Source organism: Gopherus flavomarginatus, chromosome 20 (genome assembly GCF_025201925.1).
Source record: "Gopherus flavomarginatus isolate rGopFla2 chromosome 20, rGopFla2.mat.asm, whole genome shotgun sequence".
Lineage (NCBI taxonomy): Eukaryota > Metazoa > Chordata > Testudines > Testudinidae > Gopherus > Gopherus flavomarginatus.
Window position 1 is genome coordinate 21,302,944 of NC_066636.1, and position 10,817 is coordinate 21,313,760.

Genomic DNA, 10,817 nt, shown 5'->3' on the forward strand with positions numbered 1-10,817 from the left:
ACTCAGTGGGGTGTGACCTGGGTGTCGCTGTGCAGGTTTGTCAGGTAGTGCTAACCGCCCCTCCCAGTGTCACATGGCTGCTAAACACACCCCCACATGCTGCCTCCGCTTGTGCTAATGCTGGACTAGGCAGGGATGCCAACTGTGGTCGGACACATTCCTGGGGGTTTCACCACATGACATCATCGCAAACGAAAAATTCAGCTTTAATTCCCGGGCACTCCAGGGCAATCCTGGAGGCTTGGCAACCCTAGGAGTGGAGACCTGATCCTGCACTTTCTTTGCTCTCCCGTGGAAGTGCCCACGACTTGCAAACTGGCCCAGGCTGCATAAGCCACAGGCACTGCAGTTTATTGATGAGCTGGCCCGTTAGACCCCCCCTGCCACAGGACCTCCTGGCCAAAGTGCCAAGTGCAGGAGGCCAGAGAGCAGGAAGTGGGAGGCTGAGGATGGAAAGAGGAGCATTGTGCAGGTTGAACCAACTCTGCTGATCTGGGGACAAGTGCCACAGAAAAACATGCTTTGCCTTAGATGCTTCTATACCTGCCACTGGCTCAGCTCCCCCAGCAACAGCCAGCACCTGTCTAGTGGCTGATGCCCGGGACTGACTCGGACCTCCAGTGTGAAAAGCCCGAGCCCCTACTGCGTGAGCACAGCTCTGTAGGCAAGGGACTGTAGCAGAGGCCTGGCCACTGTGGCTAGGGCAGAGAGGCCTATAACACACACCCTGGCCTGTGGTTTGTACCATTTTTTCCTCTGGATCACTCCTTGGAGGAGCAGAGAGCCAAGGGGGATGTTGATATCACATGAGACAAACGACTGAGTATTTGGGAGGAGAAGGAATGAGCTGACAATGAGATCCTGGCCAAGGTTGACAAGAAGGGAGGGAGAAAGGGTCCAATTGTACCAGGGAGCCCCAAAATACCTGTGTAAATAAAGTGAAATGGGAGGGACCCCAAGGAACACCATGTACTCAGGCCTCACATTTCTCTTGCTGCCCTGCAGATGGTCCCCCTGATATTGCTAAGGTGAACCCAAGGAGCCTGAGGGAGGCATTCTCTATCATCAGCATTTGTATGACTATAGCACCTAACTGTCTCCATTGAGAGCTAGGCCCCGCAGTGCTAGGTGCTGTACATAGACACAGTAAGAGACAGACTCTGCCTTTAGAGAGCTTGTAATCAAAACAGAGGCACAAAGGAGGGAAGGGGAGTGATTTCCCTCATGATTAAGAGCAGAGCTGGGAATAGAACCCAGCTCTCCAGAGTCCCCTGCCAGTGGTCTATCCACTAGGCCAGGCTCGCCTCTCACAAGCATGTAGTGCAATTGTATCAGCATCTGCACTGGGAACTGGTCTGGTACAGGAGAAACGGGGAAGCCCTCTACAGAGGTTGAGGGGAAAGGATTTAAACCCAGGTGAGTTGGTCGGGAACCCCCATTATATTTGTGGATCATTAAGGAAATGGGTTTCTGAGTTCCTAGCCTTAGAGTGGTTTGAGCATTGGCCTGCTAAACCCAGGGTTGTGAGTTCAGTCCTTAAGAGGGCCATTTAGGGATCTGGGGCAAAAATCTGTCTGGGGATTGGTTCTGCTTTGAGCAGGGGGTTGGACTAGATACCTCCTGAGGTCCCTTCCAACCCTGGTATTCTGTTGTAAAGCCACTGCAATCCAGACAGCTGGCGCCCCAGAGCAGTGGCTGCAAAAGACTCCACCATAGGATCTTAGGGAAGGGAGGGGATGTGTCAGAGCCAACAAAGGCCTTGTTCTGTGACTGGGACCGCACCTCTTTACTGGTGGGTGGAGAGCTGTGTGTGCTAATGCCGCTGCCTACAGATGCAGGTGAAAATTCAGCAGGGATGGGAGAGGCCAGGCTCAAGCAGGAGAAACCAGATGCATTAGGGGATTAACGTGGCACAGCACTGATGCTACACCCCAGCAAGCCATTTAATGCCCATGCAGTGGGTGTGACACAAAGTCCCGTGGGCTGATTCTCAGTTGCACTAAGGCCCTTTTACACTGCTTAGGCAACAGGCTCCACTGCAGTGCTTGGCAAAGCTCTCATTGGCCTCACTTGGGCCAGCTTTTCCCTCTGTAACTATAGCTCGTCTTTTTGTCCTGCCAATCTCAAAATGCTGTACAAAGGAGGTCAGTACCATTATTCCCATTTTACAGACAGGGAAACTGAGGCACAGAGCAGGCAAGTGACTTGCCCATGGTCACCCAGCAAGCCAGAGGCGGGAATAGAATTCATGGCTCCTGACTCCCTGTTCAGTGCACTATTCACTAGGCCACACTGCCTCCCCCTTAGCTCCCAGGTAACAAATGTCCTTCTATGTCCAATCATTTGTACTGATGAGAGGGAATGGGGGGGTGGGCTAGGTTGTGTGAATTGGCGAGTGGTCTCATGTGTTGCACTCGATCTGCCCTGTGTAGACCCCGCTGGTGTGAACTAAAAGGTCTTGATATAGTCTTGTGTCAGACAGGACAGACAGAATATACCCCTGATGTCCTTGGCATGACCCAAGCCTGCAGCCTGAGCACAGCGCTAGATTAATTTGCTAGTTTCACTTTAAAAACCACCAGGCCAGATTTTCCAGCTGCTGGTGTAGATCAGGAACAACTCCACTTACGCTGATGTAAGCAGGAGAAGAATCAGATATTAGTGTGCACAGCTCCTCCAGCAGCTGGATTTACAGAATCATGCCGGGAGGGAACGGGTATCTCCAAGAGCGGAAGCTCCGAATCCACTTCTTCTGTCGGTTACGTGGGTGTAAATTGAGAGGGATGCCAGCAACTCGCTCCAGATTTACACCAGCGTTACTGGCAGCAGAATCTGTGTTTTGTGGTAGAAAATGAAAGTTGTGTTCCTTATCCTCTGCTGCCATCATGTGAGCAACAGAGGGAAAAACTAGACATCACAGCAACCCCTGAATCCTCACACGAGTTAACTCCCTACTCCAGGTCAACTTGTTCAAAAATCCACCTCCAGCAGTGGCCAACACCAACTGCATCAGGGGAAGATGCAAGAAGCAACTTTCTCCCCCACAAATGGGCAGCTATGGGATAATCTGTCCCCAGCCCCTTGAAGATCTCCTCCAACTCCCTCATTGTTAGAGACTGATTGAAGCCTTGAGGCTAAGGGTTTGCACTGTAGATGGGAATCGATCCGTCTTCACTAGTCTAACTGATCCTCTTGTGCGTGACGTTAGTCAGGCTGCTTAATATACTAGAGCACAGTTACTACAGTGATGACCTCAGTACAAGAACCTATGTAAGCGTAGTCCCTCTTTGCTAACTTCTTGCCCTCGGTATGATCTTGTGGCAGAGAGTTCCAAAGTCTAATTATACCGTGGGTTAAAGGTGGAGGAAATACTTCTGAGATTGTGGCACATAGGTCTGTGTATTACAGGAATACCCAGAGGCACCAACCAAGATCTGGGCCCCAGTGTGCTAGGCTATATAACGAAACATAGCAAGGGGTAGCCCTGCCCCAGAGAGCTTGCAATTAAAATAGAGAAGGCGGGAGGAGAAAACAGGAACAGAGAGGGGAAGTTACTTGCCCATTATCACCCAGGCAAGTCAGTGGCAGTGCTGGGAATAGACCCCAGGACTCCTTATCCAACGCTTCACCTTATGCTGGTTTCCCTGGACTCACAAAGTCGGCTTCGTGCTGGCTTTCTGCAAAGGGGCGAGTTTAGACCAAAGTGAACACCTCAGGGGCCTTAGCATGGGCAAAGCTAATTTAAAGATCCAGCCAAGTGGTGGTGGGAAAGCAGTTGGGCTCCAGGCAGCTGTAGCCTGCACCTTGTTAAAAAAATGTATTAACGCCACTATCACTCAAGAGGGACGCAGCCGAAATCTGTCCCACCGGCTGAGCCAGGCTAGTCCATCCAGTCACTGCTTCTGCTGGACAGAGCCTAGGATCACATGCAGGAGGCCACTCTGAGGTTGGGTGGAGGTGGAGCTCCAGATTGACAGACCTCAGCTGTTACATCACCCTTGTCAGATTGCAGCCCCCATCCACAATGTGCTGATACATCCATCAGCCTGTGGCTTCAGGACACAGCCTCTGTAGGAGCCCAGCCTAGGTTTAGATCAGGCCTGAGACATGTGCCCTTGTTTGCACATCAGAACGGGAGGGTGTAGACCAGTGGTTCTCAACCAGGGGGACATGCACCCCAGGGGGTACACAGAGGTCTTGCAGGGGGTACCTCAACTCATCTAGATATTTGCCTAGTTTTACAACAGGCTACAGAAAAAGCGCTAGCAAAGTCAGTGCAAACTAAAATTTCATATAGAGTAGTATAAACAAGTCATTGTATACTGTACACTGAAATGTAAGTACAACTATTTATATTCCAAGTGATTTATTTTATAAGTATATGGTAAAGAGGAGAAAATCAGCAATTTTTCAGCAATAGGGAGCTGTGACACTTCTGGGTTTTTATGTCTGATTTCTGTAAGCTCGTAGTTTTTAAGTGAGGTGAAACTTGGGGGTACACAAGGCAAATCAGACTCCTGAAAGGGGGACAGTCGTCTGAAAAGGCTGAGAGCCACCAGTGTAGACTAGAGCTGGTCAGGAGTTCTCAAAAATCACAAAATGCCCATTTATCAAAGACAAATTGTGGGGAAAAGGTTGATTGGGCCAAATCTCACTTCAAAAGAATTCTGAGAAGAGTTTCAGAGGGGTCAGGATGCTCCATTTTGCCTTTTTTCCCGCCCTGTAAATGAAAAGTCCTGTTTGAGTCAAAGTGACTGCTGCAAAAGTTAACATAGTAAACGAAAGAAAGAAAGAAAGAAAGAAAGAAAGGTTGAAATAGACAAAATGTTACCATTGCCCCAATTGAAATTTGTTTGGAGATTTTTCAGTTCACAGCAACTTGCAAAATTTAACTTTTCCATCCCATTTGTGATCGGAAAAAGTTTTGAATGTCATCACAGGACAGGAGACCTGTTTGTGACCCAGCTCTCGTACAGCCCCAGGCACCTCTCCTTGTCCTAACCACCCCCTCCATCCACACTCCTTTCCAGCTCTTTTTAACCTCTCGAGTCTGGTCTAAGCTAAAAATTTAAGACAACCCAGCTGCACCCGAGTGATGCAATTAAGCCAACCTAACCCCGGCGTAGCCAGCGCTAGGTCAACCGAAGAACGCTATGATGACAGAAGAATCCTGCCCATCGGCGTACGTAGTGTCTGCTCTGCAGTGGCGCAGCTGTAGTGTTTCAAGTGTAGATAAGCCCTAGGATGAAAGTCTCCAGCCCCTTCCTCATCTGAAAGAGGCGAGACAGGACTCAAGTGTTAAATACTTGGTTTTATTTTTCTTTTTAACTATATATTAAAAAAAGCCCCAAGTGCCCTCCACTGCTGGCAGGTAGTTTTCAGTGTGATGCCAATGCCTGGATTGCTCATGGAACCATTCACGTGCCCACTTCACCAGTTCTCCGTTGTAAGAGCTTTTGGGGGGAGGGTTCTTTGCCCCTGAGCTGCGATGGGCTCATTCATCCTCTGCTCTGCCCCGCCGTAGTTTGTTCAGGATGCTGCCACTTGCGTGAGAGGTTCTTCCAGATACTGGACAAGGGCCTGGGCCTGGGAACAGATTATTGTACAGCACAGTTAGACGAGCATTAGTGAACGAGTAATAAGCCGTACTCAGCCTTGACTACAGCCGAACTGCTCAGAGGTAGGGAAATATTATCCAATTTTACAGCGAGGAAACTGAGGCAAACAGCCTGCCTGGGGGTACAGTGGCCCAGAATTGGGACTGCTGCGCTAGGTGCTGTACAAACACAAAAGACAACCCAGGCCCTACCCGGAAGTCTCACAGATTTTGTAGGCTGTTATAAAATCTCCACTATACACCACGGATCCCACTTTCACTAAGCTCTGGTAGTTTACAGAGGCCTTAAAATGTAAGGGCACTTTGTTCCGAATATTACGCTCTCCCTTTTCTAGATTGGTGTTAAGGGGCCTTTGGGTAAAGTGAGAATGAGGCCCTTTGGTTCCCCCAAACTTCATCTAGGTTCTCCCTCTCCCCCCTCCCATGCCATTCTATAAACTCCCCCCGCCCCAACATCAGTTAGAGATCTGCTCATCCTATGCAGCACTCACTAATCCACTTTTCAAACTGCAGCTACACAGCCTGCTACCAGCAGCCCCTGCCCTCCCCTCAGATGTGATCAGTCAGCTCAGCATCACCTTGGCTTTCAGCATCCCAAATCCAACGGTCTCTTTTGCATACATGCACAGCAAGAGATTCGCCACTCGGGTGATAGCAACACGGCCCTCCTGCAGAGGGGGAAGAAAAATGCATTTGATTGATAGGTTTGCAGAATTCTGCCCTCACACCCCATGTCCCAGGGTCCATGGGTGCCCTAGAATAGCCATTTTGACCTTCTGCTTTTAGAGTCAAGATACTGGGGACATGGATTCTCTTCCAAGTTCTGCCACTGGCCTACTGGGTGACTTGAGAAACCCTCTAACACTGGAGACTCCAATGGCTGAGAGATCTACTGATGCCAGAGTAGATCAGAGCTAGGGCTCACGTTCCTACTGCCCTGCACGAGGTGCTCAAAACGACTGTACAATGTTATCCAATCGGACTGTCCAGTCACACTTGAAAGTTTAAGTCATTCTTGAAAAGCAAGGCATTTGCTCTGAAATAAGTCCTTTCAACTGTGTGGGTCTGGGGAGAGGGGAATGGCAACCTTCGTAAAGTTTTGGCTTTAGATAACTTGCATTCTTATAGCATAGTGAGTTTCAGACTATTGTACTGGTGACCCCTTTCACGCCTGAGTGCAACCCCCCTTATAAATTAAAAACACTTTTTAAATATATTTAAGACCACTATAAATGCTGGATGCAAAGCGGGGTTTGGAGTGAAGGCTGACAGCTCGCAACCCCCCCATGTAATAACCTCATGACCCCCTGAGGGGTCCCGACCCCCAGTTTGAGAACCCTTGTTATAACACCTTCCATTATAGGATCTTGGAGCACTTAATTTCAACCTCCACCCCACCCCATGATGCAGCTATTAGCCTGGTTTTACACCTGGGGAAACTGAGGCAGAAAGAGGCAGTTGCCCAATGCGAGTTGGTGGCAGAGCTGGGAACAGGAGTCTGTAGTCTTGTGTTCCAGTTCCACACTTGTTTCAGGGATCTATGGCTTAAACTGGGACGAGCAGAGACCTGCAGCAGCATTCCTCCCCTCCTGCAGAGAAACTCAGCCTTCTGTATGGGAATGCAGCCCTTGCCCCATTCCTCCCTCCTTCCCAACGCCCCCCGCACCCCATATACCATGCAGTCCATAAGGATGAATTTCAGATTGTCCTCGTTGAAAGCCTGGTGACCGTTCTTGTCATAGGCCACCCAAATGTTACTGGCAATGGCCGCAGTGACCCTGGCATCTGTGTCTCCATAACCAGAATATGCGAGCAGAGACCCCTCATTGTTCAGAAGCCTACAAAGGAGAGAGGAGGAGAATTTGAGCCAAACACCCACAGGGCTTTACACCATGTCTGCTTAGGCATGGACTTTATTCATAGGGGTTTTTATGATGCTCCATCGCCTTAGTACCCGATCAGACAGATCATGCACTGATCCTCCCGACACCCCCTCTGAGGCAGGTCTCACTCTCATTTTATGAGAAGGAATCTGAGGGTCAAGGTGAAGTGACATGCCCAAGGTTAGATGGGGAAGCAGTGGCAGAGCTTTTCCTTTGTCCACCAAACCATCCTTCCTCCCTAGCAGGGGTGCTCTTTTTCCATGGGTGCAGCTACTAGGAAGAAGGAGTTAAGGGGGAATGGACCCCCCAGTTTTTTACCATCTAGTGGATATTTCTCTGGATTCAGCCACAGCACTTGTGCAAGCTCAGGATTCCCCACCCCCAGTTCTCATGTGTCTGGAGCTCTGCCCGCCCTCAAACTCCAGCCCTGTCCACAGTGGGAAAGGGCGTATTAAACACCGTATTTACACAGATCCCACTGTTACCCTCTCCCATTTCTTTGCACTGGTGTAGCTGCCCTCATGCAAACTCCCACCATGACTGGCCTAAGCAAGGAACACAGGCGACCGCCATGCAATGATACCAAAGTGCGCTGCAATGGTGCCCCCCAACAGGGGGAACACTAGTAATCTGTTCCCCAAGCCCCCTCCCCACAATGCCTTTTGGTGGGGAGGTGAGTATTCCTTATTGGGGTGCACTGGGCTGCCCACTCCTCCCCACGGCTTTCAGGTAGGTTGTACTGCACAATTCCTCGTGTGTGCAGGGGCAGACACTGAGATGTCCCTGTTCCTACCTGGTCACCGAGTGTGGCAGGGGGCAGGAGAGGAGGAGATGGGAAGCCCATTTGCACCCAGGGGACACTAATCCTTAGCGGGACCACTGATCTGGCCACAATACTTTAGGGTGAGGACTCACTGACCCCTACCCAGTCACCCCACACTCCTCTCCCAAACACCTTTGTACTCACAGGGTGCTCTGGACCCCTCCAGTGTTGGCCTGGCTCAGGACCTGGGTAAGGGCCTTGGGGCGCAGCATGGTCGCAACAGACCCTCTCTCCTCCCTGCAGTGGTGGAAACACACAGATCAGAGAGCCTACTTCCCCATCAGCTGATCAACCCAGGCGGGGGACCTCAGCCCAGAGCATGCTGGGAGTTGTAGTTCCTGCCCGATTCTTTGCATAGTCAGGCCCATGTGGAAGGACATGGCATTTTATTCACACAGATTGCTGTGTAATCTCTCTGTACGTTACACACATACAGCTTGTGATATACACCAAAGGAGTCCAATCCTTAGCAGTTCGCACAGCAGTATGTGATCTCCTGTAATCTCACTACAGGAAACAAACATAGCATTTACTGACATACACGCTACAAACAGTTAACACTGTGATCACAGAGGAAACACGCTATTTGGTTTTTAAGAACAAAACAAAAAAACAACCATTCTCAGCTCCTGGAGTCAGGTGAATCTCAGCTTTTATTAAAACAAAGTTTCTAGCCTTCATGTTTGCAGCATAGCAAATCCCAAGCATTTAAAAAAGAAAAAGAAAGGAAGAAACTCATGGGCCAGACCCCATGAAGTTATAATAGATTTGGGGTTCTTTTTATTTGTTTTCTGTGTTTTGAGCCTTTAGGAACACCCAGGTCACATTTTCAAGGTTTTTTCCAGAACCATGAGATCCATATCTATGTGTGATTCTCACGTGACTCCAGGAGCTTGCACCAAATATGGTGAGGCTTATGATTTAAAAAAAAACAAAACAAAAAACCCACCAAAAAAACCCTACAGTTTGTTAATATTGCAGTTGCAAAGAAAAACTTACAAGCATGACAGCTAAAGGCACGGGGGGAAAATACATGTTATTTTTGGAAGAGCTTGTGCTTAAGCCAATCTCATGGCTTTCGGGGGGGGGGGACTAACTCATGATTTCAATCATTTGGGGGTAACACTGCTGCCTCATCCACGCCATTTTCCCTACTGCTGTCCCATCAGCTTATAATTTTCCCCACTACTACCCCAGGTACTCCAAAATCCTGTGGGACCAGTGGAAGAAAAGCCTAGGTGGCTGGATAAGTTAACTGGGAAACAGTTATAACTCTTGTTTTCTTAGCACTGCACCTTTTAACAGCAGAGAATTTTGGATCTATGCAAGGGCACCTGTCAGTCTATGAGGCAGCAGGTTACTGCTGGTCACATTTCTTGCAAAACATAGAGGTACAGCAGTTTTCACTCCACCACCATGATCACGGGGCAGGGGAGAGGGGGGGCAGACAATAAAAATGCAGTGGCCCTTCTTCAGGTTTCCAGAGGCACACACATCCCATTTTATACCCAAATGGTGACTTTTTTTCCTTTTTTAAAAAAATAGAAGAGCTCAGCTGGGCTGGACACAGGCACACCCACATTACAGTAACACCTCAGAGCTTCAGTCATGGAACAGGATCGATGTGTAGCACCCCAAAAACTTTATGACTTACAGAAGTCTAGCTATAAGCATCCCAGCAGAAGCTAGCCACTTTGACAAAGTCTGTCCCCAATCAAGAATGCTGAATATCAGGGGATTGGGGTGGGGAGGAAAGGGAACTAGCTTCACACAAACTCTGCTTTAACAACTTTGTACCCACAATATAACTACATTTGTAGCACAGGTACCCCCTAGAATCAAATAACTAATTCAGTTACTTTCACACTGATACTTACATTAAGAGATTCATTTTCTGTCAAACTACTATAATCACCCTCCTTTTCCTTTAGCTTTCCACAGGAGCACCTCGCAGCAGCGCTTTTTATGGTTCCTCTACAACAGCAAACTAGTGTGGGTATGTGGGAGGAGCCTTTGAACCCTCCCTCTGACAGGCTTTATAGCTAATTAGAGTGGGACTTGGGGATTCCCTGCTCTGTCATAGACTTCCTTGGTGACCTTGGGCAAATCATTTAATCTTTCTGTGCCTCAGTTCCCCATGTGTAAAAACTGGGGACAACTGCCCTGCCCTGCCCTACAGGGGGTTATTTACAGGATAAATACACTATAACTTGGGATGGACCCCGATACTAAGGCAGTGGGGCCAATGGGCCATGTAAGTACCCTAGATAGATACACACCTTAGAAGAAACAGCTGGGCCCTTGTCTTTACCTGCTGCTCAGCCCCAGGCCAACTGCCCCATTGTTGCAGTGACTGAAATATGGGTACCAGTATTGCTATGGTAGACATGTCCTAAAAGGGCAACTTGTATTTCTCTCTGTGTTTTTGTTGCCATCTCAGCAAACCTACGGGTGGATCTTGAATAAAATGCTATCCCTTGCTGATACCCCTAGG

The 10,817-nt window shown here is 49.0% G+C and overlaps 1 protein-coding gene across 1 annotated transcript; it reads right to left on the minus strand.

Moving 5' to 3' along the window:
- Positions 1-5,298: 5,298 nt before the first annotated feature.
- On the minus strand, positions 5,299-8,609 carry LAMTOR2 (late endosomal/lysosomal adaptor, MAPK and MTOR activator 2). Its single transcript, XM_050930833.1, has 4 exons — positions 8,468-8,609; positions 7,293-7,455; positions 6,196-6,285; positions 5,299-5,586 (listed from the first exon to the last, which is right to left on the minus strand). The coding sequence occupies exons 1-4, from the start codon at positions 8,533-8,535 to the stop codon at positions 5,530-5,532; spliced, it is 378 nt and encodes a 125-aa protein (XP_050786790.1). The 5' UTR covers positions 8,536-8,609; the 3' UTR covers positions 5,299-5,529.
- Positions 8,610-10,817: the final 2,208 nt, after the last annotated feature.

Bases quoted from the DNA above. Each gene is read 5' to 3' on its own strand.
- LAMTOR2 (XM_050930833.1), bottom strand. From the start codon at position 8,535: ATGCTGCGCCCCAAGGCCCTTACCCAGGTCCTGAGCCAGGCCAACACT. The intron at 6,286-7,292 runs GTATATGGGGTG...CCCCCTCTGCAG, and splicing joins TCATCCTTATGGACTGCATG to GAGGGCCGTGTTGCTATCAC. The intron at 5,587-6,195 runs GTGATGCTGAGC...ATCTGTTCCCAG, and splicing joins TTGGGATGCTGAAAGCCAAG to GCCCAGGCCCTTGTCCAGTA.